The sequence below is a fragment of the Monodon monoceros genome, unplaced genomic scaffold (assembly GCF_005190385.1).
Source record: "Monodon monoceros isolate NGI ecotype Baffin Bay Population unplaced genomic scaffold, NGI_Narwhal_1 Super_Scaffold_6, whole genome shotgun sequence".
Taxonomy (NCBI): Eukaryota; Metazoa; Chordata; class Mammalia; order Artiodactyla; family Monodontidae; genus Monodon; species Monodon monoceros.
Genome location: NW_021703783.1, coordinates 7,870,997 through 7,887,322, shown reverse-complemented (window position 1 = coordinate 7,887,322; position 16,326 = coordinate 7,870,997). Strand labels below are relative to the sequence as shown.

The 16,326-nt window shown below is 34.7% G+C and overlaps 1 protein-coding gene across 1 annotated transcript in view; it reads right to left on the bottom strand.

Moving 5' to 3' along the window:
• Positions 1-734: 734 nt before the first annotated feature.
• The window catches only part of KLRD1 (killer cell lectin like receptor D1), a 94,032-nt gene continuing 78,440 nt past the window's right edge, over positions 735-16,326 (bottom strand). Inside the window, exon 10 of the mRNA XM_029205291.1 lies at positions 735-1,623. Within this exon, the coding sequence (XP_029061124.1) occupies positions 1,445-1,623 (179 nt within the window). The 3' untranslated portion in view covers positions 735-1,444. The remainder of the gene's footprint in view (positions 1,624-16,326) is intronic.

Genomic DNA, 16,326 nt, shown 5'->3' with positions numbered 1-16,326 from the left:
GGTGTTATTGAAGTACACATTCAAAATTACAAATTGCAAAGATTTCTGCGACTATGATATGGAAGGTAGTTCAGAAGAATATAAAACTCGAGTGACTGCTGTCATTCTAAAATTTTCTGATACTGAAATTTATGAAACAAAAATCTTGTCTTTACCATCTCTTCTTCAATATTCAACTTAAGAAATCTTGAATCTAAATCAGTGCAATAATGGTGACATTCTTTCTAAGGAAGTGTGTTTCTTTAATAAAAGTAGCAGTTTTCTCCATACTGATGCCAGTTGTTTGAACAAGTAGGATATTTCCAAACTATTAAAAAATTAGAATATAACTGAATGACTTCCATCAGTGCAAATCACATCCAGTAAATGGACATAGCAAATCTACTGTCTACAAATAAAAAGTCTTCTGATTTTTACATTATAGACTGTGTGCACTTAAATTTAGTAGTAAATTTATCTTAAATTAATAACTCACTTCTTTGAAAACATTTTGGTCTTCAAGACTCATAAGATGCATATTGGGAAACAATTTTTTAATGACAAAATTAGAAATGTATCAGGAAATATATCCAGTATATATAACTGTTAAAATTGTCAACATAATGTTCTTTGTCTTCACAATGAAAATAAAACATGTATATATTTATTTTAAAAAAGCTGTAAGTTTCAAAAATTAGAAAATAAGAGATACATAAATGAAATTATATATAGATATCCCAAAACAGATACCTTGTCAAAGTATTTTATTTAACTTTAGGTCATCATTTGATAGTGTCATCATTTTGAGTGTATACAGAGGACTACAAGAGAAATACTCTTTGACATACAAGTAGATTTGACTCATATACATTTACATGTATCAAGCAAAATAGTTAATTATCACTTCTCTCCTGCAATAAAATTATGACTCAGGGACTCTTCCAAAATTACCTGTTTTATTTACTTCCTTGTTAGAGGAGATATTTCCTGGACATCCTTCTGATTGAAATGACTTCTTATTCATTGAAGAGAATTCAGAAAGGTCAGTTTTAAACTCGAAAAGAAAAATAACTGGATACATTCTTATGTGTAAGACATTGTACTGAATTTGGAAATACAAAAATGATTAATGAAACATCACTTGCTTCAAATAACTCAAATTTGCAGAGTCGGATTAGCAGAGTCAAAATCATAAAAATCAAATTACAATATATGTACAGCAACTTCACACAGCAATCGATCACAGAAGAAAGAAAAATTGGTCTGATAACAGTGTAAGCAAGTTTTTCATAGAGTAAAAAATTTTAAAAAGGCATTTCTGGTAAAGGAAACATGAGAACAAATAGTAAGGCATTAAGTAATGTTCACGATATGCAAAAAAATGGACAATATTTTGATGTGTCTCTAAGAAATTATCTTAAGTTCGGTACAGACAATATTATACTTTGTAAAGGAATAGAAATGATCAAAACACTGTACTCTTTTCAAAAGATTTCACTGTGTGAGTAATGGAAAAGCAAACTTCTATTTCACATTGTGACTTACACTCAATGGCTAAGTATACAACAGACGAAAGAAGCCCCAGGCAAACGATCCACAGAATCACTGCAACAAATTTCCATGAAGAAGATGGATTAAGATGATCTGTAGAAAGAGATGAATAAACCTTGTGACATCAGCTTCTAAATGTTTATGTAGAGTTCTTCTGTTTTAGGTGTGGTAAACTATACAACAATATAGCTCACATCCTAAACATACAGAAAAGGAAGGTAATGTACAAAATCATAACTCATTTTGAGGGAATGAAGCAGCTGAATTTAAAAAGTGATGAGGTGATTTGAATTCTAAAGAGGTGAAGCCCTGCTTCCTTGGAAGGACACAAACTCTATTTCACCTTTGGCAAAGCATAGGAGGAATAGTGGCTGTCATAAAACAGTGAAGAATTTCAACAAATCTTCAAGGCTAAGAGCAGGCTATCATGAGACTTTAGAATCTCTTGTAGCCATAGACTAATGGGAGTTCACATCCAACTGCCAATTATTCTCTGTTGGCTTCCACTGGGAAGCTTGAGAGAACCCCCTCTCTCTGATGTGGGTCTACAGGATCTGCCAAAATTTGTGGGTGTAGTGGGTAAATCTGGAGAGGACCATCTCTGCTCTCAGCCCTGCCTATGTACAAGGTGGTTAATGTCTGTCCTTGAGGGACAAACATAAAACCCACCTGGTGCCGTGGGTGTCCAGACTCCAGGACCCCAATAAAAACAAGCTGCCCCTGGGGAAGGATTAATAAATGTTCCACCACCCACCACCTCACCCATTCTAGGAAGAGTTCACCTGCTACTGGAGGAAAAAGTAGAAATCTAGCCCACCCTGTACCCTGCACTGACAATAGGCAAAAACCACCTGCTTCTAGAGAAGGGACAGAAAACTATCTTCTGCCCAGGATCCTGAAATTGTACAGAGCAGAGGACCTCCTCTGGGGGAGAGAGAGGAAATTGCCTCACACACAAAATCTACCAATACAGGACAGATGCCACTGTGAAAGGGACAGAAAATCCACCTGTCTGAGCAATAAATTCTGCACTGAGTAGAACATTTTTTAAAGATAAAACATTAAAAACCAGATCTGGAGATGGATCCGTTGTAATTTCTAGGCAGGGAATTTGAAATAACAGTGATTGACAGGTTAAAGCATCTAGTGGGAAAGATGGAAACTGGCATAAACATATGGGACATTTCAGTAGAGATTTGAAACTTCTAAGTACATAATGAAAATAAGAACATAATCTGAATAGAAAACATGGAATCTGAGATGAATAACTTGCTCCATGGACTTCTCAGTAGAGGTGACACAGCAGATTTTACCTTTCAGATCCTCTAGGCCTTTGCTCCAAACTTTGATAATACATGTATATCTTCTTAAACTCCTTAAACTTGAATTTCTTGACTTTGCATTCTTCTGAGTCTTTAATATTATCTAAACCTACTTGTCAAGGTGGAATCAATGAAAAACAGTGGACCTGTGGCCAACCTGTATTCATCTGGCTGAATTCCATGTCTTTCACTTCAAATGTCAAATTTGTGCAAAACATTTATGTAATCATGACAGCGAGCACAGAAATCCAAGATTGATATAAATTTTGAGTCATTAGCAGTTAGATGATATTTACAGCCAGAAGACTAGGTGAATCAGTAGGGAGTATATGTAAATATGAAAGACAAGAGGGTAAGCTGAAACTACAGACAGTCCAATATTTAAAGAATAGTGAAAGTAAGCATTTTATATCATGTGAAAACAAAAGTTATAGAGTAAACTTGCATTTTGTTAAAAGAAAAAAGTTTATTTAAGTAATATATGGTATTATTTTAATGTTTTTATGTATGCACTCATATAATTATATATATGTAAGAATAATTTAAGAGGCCTATGTGCAAACTTTACTTATGTTATTTTTGGTGATATAATTAATGTCCCATGTTACCTCCTTTTTCTTTCTTTTTGGTAAATTATAATTTTGCGTATTAATTATGTAGCACTTTGAGAATAATAATACCTGTAAGAAACTACTCTACTCTTCCCTCATATTTTTTCTTTATGGCCATGAACACATCACCAATATCTGGAAAAGAATTTGACCTTTGCTTTATAAACAGTGAAACCCGAGGGTCAAAATTATCTTCAACTAACATTTCAAGAAATACTGATAGGTTCTTGTGTTCACAATGTGAAGTGAAACATTTACCATCACATACATCAATCCTTAGCTGTAGTTTCCTGAGTGAGGTACATAGCAAAGGTTGTATTTTAAGAAATTTAGTTAAAACTAGAAAAAGAAAAACATCCAGCTCCTTGTTGAAGAGTTAGTTGAGAGTCATCAGAGGAAGAAAAGGCCTTGAACTTCGCAGGTAAAGACTGACTTCCAACAATTACAGACTCCAGTGTCTGTAACATGCCATTTAACCACCATGTCTCTGCTTATGTTTGTATATTGGGTGTAAAAAAGAAACTTACCTTGTGGAGTTCATTTGTAATTGATTTCCATATGTAAAAGCACTTTATAAGCAGTGAAAAACTAGGAAATATTGTTAGGTAAAGTTAAAAGACAGGATAATGACTCTAACTCATTCTGCTTTGACATATGGAAAAACAAGAACAATGGTGAAGTATGTCATTTAACACATACTTATGCATATACACACAATTAATAATATCATCAATAAAGTATTCCCAGACCATTAGACTTCCCATACAAATCTAATGGTAACTACATTGGTAAGAAGTACATACACTAGTAAGATGAATAGTTCGTGAGAAATAAAAAAAGGAAATTTCTGAATCCATAACAGGCAGAGTGTATAAGGTGTAAAATGGCTTTTAAAGAATTGTTAACAATATATTAAGCAAAATTGAATTAATGAATTCATCATTAGCCACATGGTATATGTGTATATCATAAATAACATTGTAATAATTAACAATCTAAAAAATTGGAAGGCAACCAATTGAGGCCCTAGTTAAAAATAATACATCGTAGCCAAAGTCATGAATATCCATTTCATGTAAGACAAAACAGAACTAGCACATTAATACACAGCACACTTCTAATCATTCCACTTATTAATTTAAAACATCCAAGGAATGCAAATTAGCAACAGGGAAAATACAAATTAAAGCAAATTTCAAATGATAGGAAGATAGTCAAAGTCCATATAGGCATACATACCAGTAAAGTAATAGCACTGCAGTGTGTGTGAGAGGCATGACACTTGAAAAAGATACACTTTGAACACACTAAGTTAGCAAATATATAAATCAGGAAAACAAGAAAATTAATCCCTAAGTCACAGCAACTGTGTTAGAATAGTGAAATTACCTCTACATTTTATCACTTCTCTATTTCACAAATATCCTATTATATAGTATTGATATCTTAAATGACAGAAAATGATAAATAACATATTTCAATCCCCAAATATTTTACTCATTCTAAAAATATTGATGTAATGTTTACAACATAGTTAAAATTATGGACTCTCATAGGGAAAAAGTCAATTTTCCTTCAAACGTGCTTATTTTCCTTGTTTAGTAAAAGAAAAACATTTAGGGACTTCCCTGATGGTACAGTGGTTAAGACTTCGCTTTCCAATGCAGGGGGTGCGGGTTAGATCCTGGTCGGGGAGTTAAGATCCCGCATGCCTTGTGGCCAAAAAACCAAAACATAAAACAGAAGCAGTATTGTAACAAATTCAGTAAAGACTTTTAAAAAAATGGTCTACATCAAAAAAAAATCTTTTAAAACAAAAGAAAAATATTTAAATTATGTGTGTGTGCATATAAGCATGATAATGCATAATTTTGCATATTTTTAAGTGCAATTTAAGATAAAGTGTAGAAAACACAAAATGCATTGATGTCTGAAACACAAAAGACCTTTTCTCTTAGGAGTTTCAAGTCTTTGCCTTCTCTGTGGCTAAGATGATGGCTGAAGTTGCAAATTGGAGTAAGTTACACCTTCATCGCTCATTACTGTAGGGAAGAGATACAAGAAAATAAACAGAAAAATACATTTTAAATTCATGTAAATTATGAAATCCATAAGTAAAATTGGTGTTGAATAAAATAGTGTTGGGAATGAACTTGAATAACTAGTGATTAGAATATAATTACAAATATGAAAATATATTAAGAATGAAAAAATATTATTTTCTAGGTGTTACTTAATGCGTTGGTATGGTATATCACTTTTAGTCTTCTTAATATTGTCTATTCACAATTGCAAATCTATAAATGTCATTTACTGATAAGTAAAAATGCAAAAGATGATCTGATGGCTTTACTGAACTCTCAACTGAAAAATTTTTTTTAACATCTTTATTGGAGTATAATTGCTTTACAATGGGTGTGTTAGTTTCTGCTTTACAACAAAGTGAATCAGTTATACATATACATATGTTCCCATATCTCTTCCCTCTTGCATCTCCCTCCCTCCCACCCTCCCTAATGCACCCCTCTAGGTGGTCACAAACCACCTAGCTGATCTCCCTGTGCCATACAGCTGCTTCCCACTAGCTATCCAGCCTACGTTCAGTAGTGTATATATGTCCATGCCACTTTCCTACCTTGTCACAGCTTACCCTTCCCCCTCCCCATATCCTCAAGTCCATGCTCTAGTAGGTCTGTGTCTTTATTCCTGTCCTACCCCATGACATTTTTTTTTCTTAGATTCCATATATATGTGTTAGCATACGGTATATACAGATTGCCAACAAACACATGAAAGAATGCTCAACATCATTAATCATTAGAGAAATGCAAATCAAATCTACAATGAGATATCATCTTACACTGGTCAGAATGGCCATCATCAAAAAATCTAGAAACAATAAATGCTGGAGAGGGTGTGGAGAAAAGGGAACACTCTTGCACTGTTGGTGGGAATGTAAATTGATACAGCCACTATGGAGAACAGTATGGAGGTTCCTTAAAAAACTACAAATAGAACTACCGTATGACCCAGCAATCCCACTACTGGGCATATACCCTGAGAAAACCATAATTAAAAAAGAGTCATGTACCAAAATGTTAATTGCAGCTGTATTTACAATAGCCAGGACATGGAATCAACCTAAATGTCCATCAACAGATGAATGGATAAAGAAGATGTGGCACATATATACAATGGAATATTACTCAGCCATAAAAAGAAATGAAATTGAGTTATTTGTAGTCAGGTGGATGGACCTGGAGTCTGTCAATTGAAATTTATCTTTACAGCCTGGCATTCACATTCTTCCACAGTTTCACTTGTTCCTGCTTTCTTTTCAGTCTCATCTTTCACTTCGACCTATTTCCATTTTCCCCACAATTCCACTGACACACTTGTTCTTTTTCAGCATACCATAAGCACTTCTCCAATCTCAATGTTTTGCTCAAATTCTTCCTTCTCTAGTACATTTTCCTCCTATATTTGCTGATTATAATTTTAGTTTGTTCAATCTGTAAATCAGATTCCACCACTTTTAATAAAACTTCCAGATCCTTCAATAACAATTCACCTCTTCTTCCAATTATTCTCATTATTCTTCATTTGTCACCATTCCATTAGTTATCTCCCCTTATCTTTTTTCATTAAGGTCTCCCCACTGTATTATGAATTTCTTGATACATCTTATGATTCTTTGTTACTGCTGCAATTGTTTATTAGATTTCTATACAAAGTATAAAAAAGTTAAATTTATCTTCAAAACTAACGTATTGTGTACTAAATAAACTCTAATTCGAGAAAAATTTGAAAAATATTTTTCCTGATTAAAACATTTTAGAAAATTTGATAGGAATCTACGTGAAATGTTTTTACTCTCATACTAAAGGATAATATACCCAAGTTATTCATAGTCACAAAACACATCTATGAAAAGGTTGATTATGCTTTACCCTGGTGAAATTTTGTATTTCATTTATTTTCTTTAAACCTCTATTTTATACCACTTAACGATGTTATCATAAAATGTCATATCTAATAATAACAGTGATAATAATAATGAAATTACTAAAAATAAATAATAATTAGAATAGTTTCTTTAAGACTACTCGAGCTCATTTTATTTCCCTCCTAGCATCTCTTTTTTCTTCAATTCTTTCTCCCTTCCTTTCCTCTCTGTCCCCTTTCCCCACTCAGTCACTCATATTTTTATTCCCTTTTCTCTCAAATGATATATATATAGAGAGAGACATATAAATACATAGATATACATATTAGTCATATGATTAATCAAAGTTTAATCGTAAACTCAGTAAGGGAACTTGGTTTTAGGGAGACTTGATTTCACTCACTAACAGCCAGATGGAAGGAATGCATAGGACAAAGTATGTGTAAATGCCAGGGAGCTTCCACGCCCGCTCTAGACAGGTGCACCACCCTTCCAGCATACGGATGTGTTTACCAACCCAGAACCTCTGTGAATCTCTTTGTTGAGGGTTTTTGTGGAGGCTTCGTCATGTAGGCATGGTTGATTAAATCACTGGTTATTGGTGATTGAATTCATGTCCAGCCCTTCTTCCCCTTCCTGTAGGTCTGAGGGTGGGGCTGAAAGTTCCAACTTTCTAATGCATATGGTTGGTTCCTCAGACAACCAGCCCTGGTTATCCAAGAGTCACCTCATTAGCATAAATTGAGAAATGGTTGAAAGGGGCTTACCATGAACCACAAAAGATGCTCCCTTCACAATTCACTCAGGAAATTATGAGGGTTTTAGAAACTCTGAATCAGGTACCAGGGAGGGAGACCAAACATACATTTCTTATAATATCACAGTATCACAGATAAAATATATTAGCAAACTGTTGTATACATTTTCAGCTCTAAATTTTTTTTTAAAAATCCACATTTTCGTTCAGAAAGAGTGAGACGAATTAATCATTGACATCATTTTTCTTTTCAGAAAAGTGAGGATAGAACTTCCCAAGTTAGTAGATCACATGAAGCACTGAAATAAAGTTGTGTATTATTTGGTGTCAATCTTCATTTAAATCTGTGTTGAGATAATTGCTAAGAAAAGAAGTATGGTGAAAAAAAATACTATGTATTTAACATAGAAAATTAAGATCAGAATATTCATAAAATAATTTACTTTATAATTTCAAGTGGCACAGAAATCTCCTCAATATTAAAACGGGGGCTTCCCTGGTGGTGCAGTGGTTAAGAATCTGCCTGCCAATGCAGGGGACACAGGTTCGAGCCCTGGTTTGGGAAGATCCCACATGCTGTGGAGCAACTAAGCTCGTGCACCACAACTACTGAGCCTGCACTCTAGAGCCCGCGAGCCACAACTACTGAGCCTGCACTCTAGAGCCTCCTACAATGAAGAAAGAGAAGGTTTATTACTGTTATATTCCCTCATGCTCCTTAGTGGTGGAGTACAGGAAAACCTCTATTTTCAGATTTAAACCAACCACTGGGGTTGGTTTACAAATATTGAAACCTACATGGTGATGGTGGTTCCTGGAGAGGATATTGCCTGGAAAATGTGTTTAGAAAATGCTGTAAGAAAGCATTAGATATTTACATGATTAGGTTCAAGTTTCAGGAAATACATGAAATTTTAAGAATGTTATATATTGGTGAAATAAAACCTTTATGGTAAAAATGCTTCTGAAAAGCTTTGAGTCTCAAAAAGCTTCTCCAGAAGAAAATTAACCACTTTTAAATGAGTCATGCTGTAATTCAATAAAAGGTGCAGCACTCCTAGAGTCTCAGGAATAAACCTTAATGGAACAGTCTAAGAAGATGCAGAGGAAGAAAGAGAAGAGAGAATCAGTCAAGAGATGGAGGTCTTAAAAATGGAAACCACCGGGGGAGAATTCAAAAGGCTCCAGGATCTGCGTAATAAATATATGGATGTGTCTTTTAGTCTTTAAGTCATTTATTTGATACATAGCCATTTGAGCAATGAAACACTGGAAAAGGAAGATGTTCTGTTCAGACCCCTAACTCCATAATTTTTAAGTGGAGTACTTTATCCTTCAGTGAGATTATTCTTACATTTTCTTATCTACCGCCATCAGAGGAGTGTAAAGTGCTCAGGGGATATGACTAAATAAGTTGGACATGATCCTTTACACCATATTATAAAGGGTAAGGTAAAGGGTAAGATAATAAAATTACCAATAATTTAGAAATTTGGAGTAAGAAAGCAGCAAGCTACCTCAGTTATTAACTGAGCATCTGCTATGTTCTCATTTCTGTTTTATATGCTTGCTTTTCAAGTACATTTTTTACTTCTCATTAAATTCACGAGGTAGATATTCTCAATGTGTAGATGAAAATTTGAGGCTCTGGTAATAAAATTATTTGCTCAAAGCTTCAAATGTAGTCAAAATTGAACTAAGAATTCAAATTCAGCTTTGTCTAAGCCTCTAGCACTTTTAAATCTCAACTGCTTTACATTGTCACTAATAAAATTACTTTTGGAAACTTATCCTTTTCTTAGTGCTAGTGAAAGTTGTACTCTGAGTGATTTCTAGCTGCACATATATCTAGTTTAACCTTTTACAAATGGCTATCCAGTTGTCCATACAACAACATCTATTAAAAAGCCTATGATTTGAGAACACTGTCTTTATCATAATCTAAATTTCTGTATGTAGTTGAGACTATTTCTGGCCTTCTTATTCTATTTCACTGGTTTGCTGATTTGTGTGTCATTACCAACTACACTGTTTTAACTGGAGGCTTTTGAGGTGTGTCTTAATAATTAGTAGGTCTAGTACTTCCTCATAGCTATACTTTTATAGTCATGTAGACTGTATGTACATTCTATGTGCTTATTTTTCCATATGAACTTCAGTGTCAGCTTACCCAGATCCATCAGTCATTGGATTTTTATTGGTATCACTACAAATTTATAAATTAAGAAAAGGTCCTAACCAAAACCAGGAGATAGATTTACATTTTTAAAGCCTATTTTTTGTCTTTCAGGAATATTTTACATTTTTTTTCATAAGATTTCTACAGAATAAAATGCTGGCTTTAGAATTCACACACGCATACACATATACACACACACACATAAGTAAAGTATATACATGTACTTTATCCAGTTAAGGAAGTATCCATACATTTTTACTTTCTTCAAAAGTTTTGTATATTCAATCTTTGCAGATGTTTCAGGCGCATTTGGAAGGAAGTTACATTTTCTATTATCTATGTATAGTGGTCAATATGTGTCCAGAATATCTACCATATTAACTATATTATTTAGATCATCTATAACTTATTCTTTTGTCCAAACTTTCTATCTTATATTGAGAGTGACCTGTTAAAGTCACCTTTTACTAAAGTGATACTATGCATTTCTTTTTTCATCTCCTATAATTTTTATATTATATAGTCACTGTTATTTGCTGGATGGATTCAGAACTATTTAATCTTCATGGTAGCATTTGGCTTTTAACATTATAAAGTGTCTTTCTTTGTCTCATTGAATTCTCTTTAGGTATATGTCTTCACCTAGTATCAGGATTCCAACCCCTGCTGTCTTTTTGCTTCCTTTTGCCTTGTAAATCTTTATTCATCACTTTACTTTTAGCATTCTGTTACTTTCCTGAGTATGATCAACTTCTGCTTTACTTCAACCTTTCCTTTTCTTTTTTTTTTTTTGCCTTTCCTTTCTTTTTATGATGGTATGAGTATATCTAATTTAATTTGCAGTAGTATATTACAGTTTTCTTCAGCGTTATGGTTGTTTCCCTTTTTAGGTGGATGACTTTTTGTAGGTATAAAATATTAAATTCACATTCTTGAATTTTTAGAGTGGTTTTATGTAGACGTAATCTGTTTTTTTCTATTCCTATTTATTTAATGGTCAAGGTTCCTAGTTAGAGAGCTCCTTCTTCTGTCAGTTCTGCCCTATTCTTTGCAGTTTCCTTCATCGATGGTACTGCTATGGAAATGAGGAGGGCAAAGGTGTGTCTTTTTTTTCTCTTTCATTTTCCCAGCATCCTTAAATCCTCCAAATTACGTTTTCGCTTTCACGCTCATAGCTCTAAGAGGTACCACCCTATTTTTGTTATCTGCATCTCCAAAGGAAAAAAAATATTTTCCAAGTTTCTCACTTCCTGTCTTACATTTCAAACCCTTCCCCAGTGCTATGAACTACCAAGTCCCAACCTATGTTAAGTATTTTGGAATTTATTGTTGTAATTTTATCTTTATAGGTTGATTATGCCTATACTTCATCTATGTCCTCTATTTTCACTTTTTCATAGACTATTTTAAGAACTAATTTCCCTAACCTGCACCATAGGCATTCAGTAGTAGTCTGGAGCAAGAGCTCTGTTAACATTTTTTTATTTCTACTAACAGATAATTTGAAGGTTGTGATGCTCTGTGTCTCTGGACATGCTGAAAGGGCATGGGTCTTCTGTGGTTTTATTTGTTTTCCTTATTGATTTTATGGATTAGGGGGAAGGCTGGGGGATATATAGAATCAGGCAACCATCTTTACAACACAAAACTGGTGATTTAGCTAGTATATTTTTTAAAGTATCCTTTCTTTTAGATCCCTACTTAAAATCTATTTCACACTCTGAGCCACTAAAAGCTTGTATGACAGTTCTCAGTGAATAAGCATTCTAAAATATTAACCTGAAGTGACAGTTTTCCATGTATGCATTTGCTTTCTGGTAGCCTCACTGTGTTATTTATTTAGTGTTCTAACAAACAACTGTAGCCTATAATGGCTGAAAAAAATGCAAGTCTAACAATTTTAACGCTGGACGAAGTAAGAAACATACAGAAGAAGATTATCACATTGGATTATAAAATATAGGTTTTATAGTAGCTAGTACATACTGATGACATAAGATACAACTGTTTTTGTATATCAAAATTTATAAGTACAGTTACAACTGTAAGATTCAACCTGGAGAAGGGTAAGGCAAAGTGTAGAGTAGCACTGATGCCTATATATTCTCCTTTTACACATTTTGACAGGTTGGTGAACTATGGCCTGTAGATCAAATTTGTCTCACCATCTGTTTTTGTAAATAAAGTTCTTTTGTAATGCAGCTAAACCATTAACTTTTGTATTATCAATGTCTTCTTTTGCACTACAGAGACAGAGTTGAGTAGTTTCAACAGAGACTGGCTCACAAAGTTGAAACTATTTATGATCCAGTTCTTTCGAGAAAGTTTTCCAACCCCTACACTAGGATATAAAAAGTTTCAAAAGTTCCAAAATTATGGAAATGAAAAAGGTGGTTTAAATGTTCCAAAGATTTCCAGGTTTAGATAACTGAAATAAATCAAAAGGCTCCAATGAGCATAATCATATAACACTTTTAATAAAGGCAAATAATATAAGACAACAGGAGAAAGATAATTCAAAGAAACATCCAGGAAAAAAAAAACACAAAGAAACATCCAGGAACAAGCTTCCCTATGTTCTTATTTGCCTGAAGACATGATTCATCATCTCTGAATGAAACTGCTATTATTTGTGCTGATGTACGTGTGTTGAAACTTGGTTTCAGGAGAGCTCAGGCAGAAGTTTCCTGCAGAGTCTAGTCACATAGCGAAGATAGGATATCTAACTGATTACCTCAAGTGAAAGTTATCAATAAACAAATTAGTCATACGTTCCACTCAGGAATTCTGAACCTCTAAAAAATTTATCATAAATCATTATTCAGTTAGTTAGTTAACTCACTGCCCTTATCATGGCCAACAGTCAAAAACAACTCTCAAGCCTCTCTGGAGATAAGCAAAGAGCTGTCTCAGTCTAGCTGTAAAATAACTCTATTTTCATTAAGCAAATTCAGATTCACTAACAGAGGAACTAAGAATTAATAATATATTGGAATAAATAGAAAAAGATTACTTGTCATGACATATGTGGACCAAATTCTTAGTTATCAGGAATCAAAAGGCAGTGTTGGAACTCAGTAAGCTATGGGGACTTCCCTGATGGTACAGTGATTAAGAATCCACCTGCCAATGCAGGGGACACGGGTTTGAGCCCTGGTCCGGGAAGATCCCACATGCTGCAGAGAAACTAAGCCCGTGTGCCACAACTACTGAACCTGTGCTCTAGAGCCCATGAGCCACAATACTGAAGCCCTTGTGCCACAACTACTGAAGCTCACGAGCCTAGAGCCTGTGCTCTGCAACAAGAGAAGCCACCGAATGAGAAGCCCGTGCACCACAAGGAAGAGTAGCCCCTGCTCGCCGCAACTAGAGAAAGCCGGAGAGCAGCAATGAAGACCCAACGCAGCCAAAAATAAATAAATAAATAAACATTTTTAAAAAGAGAGAAAAATCTTTCAAAAAATTCAATAAGCTATGAAGTAGCAGTTATGACATATTTTTAGGGGTATGTTGGTATGGTAGGCAGAGCTCTAAGATGACCCCCAAAATACTCAAGCCCTGGTGTGCATCTATATAATCCCCTCCCCTTAAATTCCAGTGAGATTTGTGAAGATGATGGAATGCTGCTGTGATTAGATTACACTACATGGCAAAAATAAAGCTATTTTTCAGCTGTAACTAAGGTTCCAAATTAGTCAACTTTCAGTTAATCAAAAGTGAGATTATTATGGGTTGACCTAACCTCATTGGGTGAACACTTAAAACAGACCTAGAGGTCATAAAGAGAGGAGTCAGGGATGCTCTCCTCTGTCCTGGAAGAAGAAAGGAGCCCTGGTGTGACTGCCTATGGGGAGGAGAGGGGAACTGTGGGTCTCAGTCCTACAACCACAAGGAATGAAATTCTGGCCAAAGGGTGAATGAGCTTGGAAGAGGACTCTGTTTCAGATGAGAATACTGCCTGGCCAAGACCTTGGTTCCAGCCTTGTGAGGCCCTGAACAAAGAACACAATTAAGCTGTGCCTAGTTCCTGATCCATAGATAGTGTGAGATAATAAACATGTTGTTTTAAGTTTCTAAATTTAGTGTAATTTGTTATGCAACAATACATAACCCATATTACATACATTGAGGGTAATGGATAACACATTCAAAGCAACAGGATGAAATTAAGAAAGAATAAACTGACTTTTGGCAATATTATTTTGTTATATTGTGTGTTTTTTACAAATTTCCTTACCCTCTTCCTTTTCTTCTATATCCAACATTGAGATAGTCATTCAACTAGATCCTTCCATGTACATTAGTCCATTTCATAGCAAAAAACAGCGAGCAAAAGAAAAATAAATGTCTCTCTCCAGACAATATATCAGAAATGTCATGTCAGAGGGAAAAAATATTTTGTGCAAAACCTTTCTATAAAAAATGTTGTTCCCTTGGGCTTCCCTGGTGGTGCAGTGGTTGAGAGTCCGCCTGCCGATGCAGGGGACACGGGTTCGTGCCCCGGTCCGGGAAGAGTCCACATGCCGCAGAGCGGCTGGGCCTGTGAGCCATGGCTGCTGAGCCTGCGCGTCCAGAGCCTGTGCTCCGCAACGGGAGAGGCCACAACAGTGGGAGGCCCGCGTACCGCAAAAAAAAAAAAAGTTGTTCCCATCCCAAGGACTACAAAGATATTTTCAGGATGAAGGAAAGCAGAATGCAGGTAAGAGTGGCAGAAAAAAATAATAAAAATGAAATGGGTCAGATGGTCCTGGATTGACTGTGATTAGTATGATGGGGCCAGATGTGAGCAGGCCACTGCCATGGGTGACCAGTACTCTTCATTCAAATCAGCACTTTCCATCACAATGCCCTGAAAAGATATGGGAGCTTAAAAAAACATCTGAGCTATAAGTGGGTGGCAACAGGAATTTTCTTCCCTCAATGGAGACAATGTTGACATAGATTACTCTCTGTCATATTTAACACCTTCCGTCCCCTCATTGTTCTTGCAGCATTGTAATAAATGTTCATGAGTTCTCTGAAAAAAAAAAAAAGGCTGATTGAACTCTGGACACTTTATAGTGTGATGATATGAAAGTAACAATTTGAACCTATACTTTAATGTGGCTAAATAAACAGAGTTGAGATTCATCCTGGACAAAAATTATGAAAATAGACTATCCTTGGTTCATTACAGAGAAAACTACTCTAGGTAGGAAAAAAAAAAAGAAACACACAAAAAACTCAGAGGAAATTTTTGTGGGAAGAGGACAGATTGATGGGACAGTTGGAACAGAAAAGTATTTATTTTCATTATAAGCTTGCCTATAATGTTCTTTTTAAATTCAATTAAACTATATTATTATGAAAATCACATGGACAGCAAAGGCAAAACATTTCAAATATCTAGAAAGTGCAATGCATGTTCACTTAGTCCAAGTTAAACAATTGAAAGATGTTATAGTCTATCCTGAATTTTGCATAGTATAACTTAAGTGCATTTTTCCTAAGTCAACCTGCATACAAGAATGTGAAGAGTTCAAGTTGTAGTACTATTATATTTATATTTTGAGAAATAAAACATAAGAGGATCTTTCCTCTTCCTGACTCTTTGTATTTTAAAAATCAACTTTGGGTTCTTAATTATTATTATTTAATTAAAATATAAAACTAGAGAGCAAATATAGATGTCAATACACAATTTTTAAGATGTAGATGCAACAATTACAAAAAGGGAATTGGCTTTTGATATCTGTGAGGTTGGGAAAATCTCTTCCAGGTCAGATGGGCATCAGAACTCATTGTGTTCCCACCCTTTCTTTTACCTATTTAGAAATCCTTCAATAAAATGAGCTAGCCCCTCCTCCACCCCCAAAAAAGGGTAATTATTGGGTTGGCCCAAAAGTTCATTCGGGTTTTTCTGTAACATCTTACAGTATTTAGTTTTTGGTACATACTTTTAGGAAAAGGCTTTGGGGACTGGCTAGAGATTAAAATCTTCA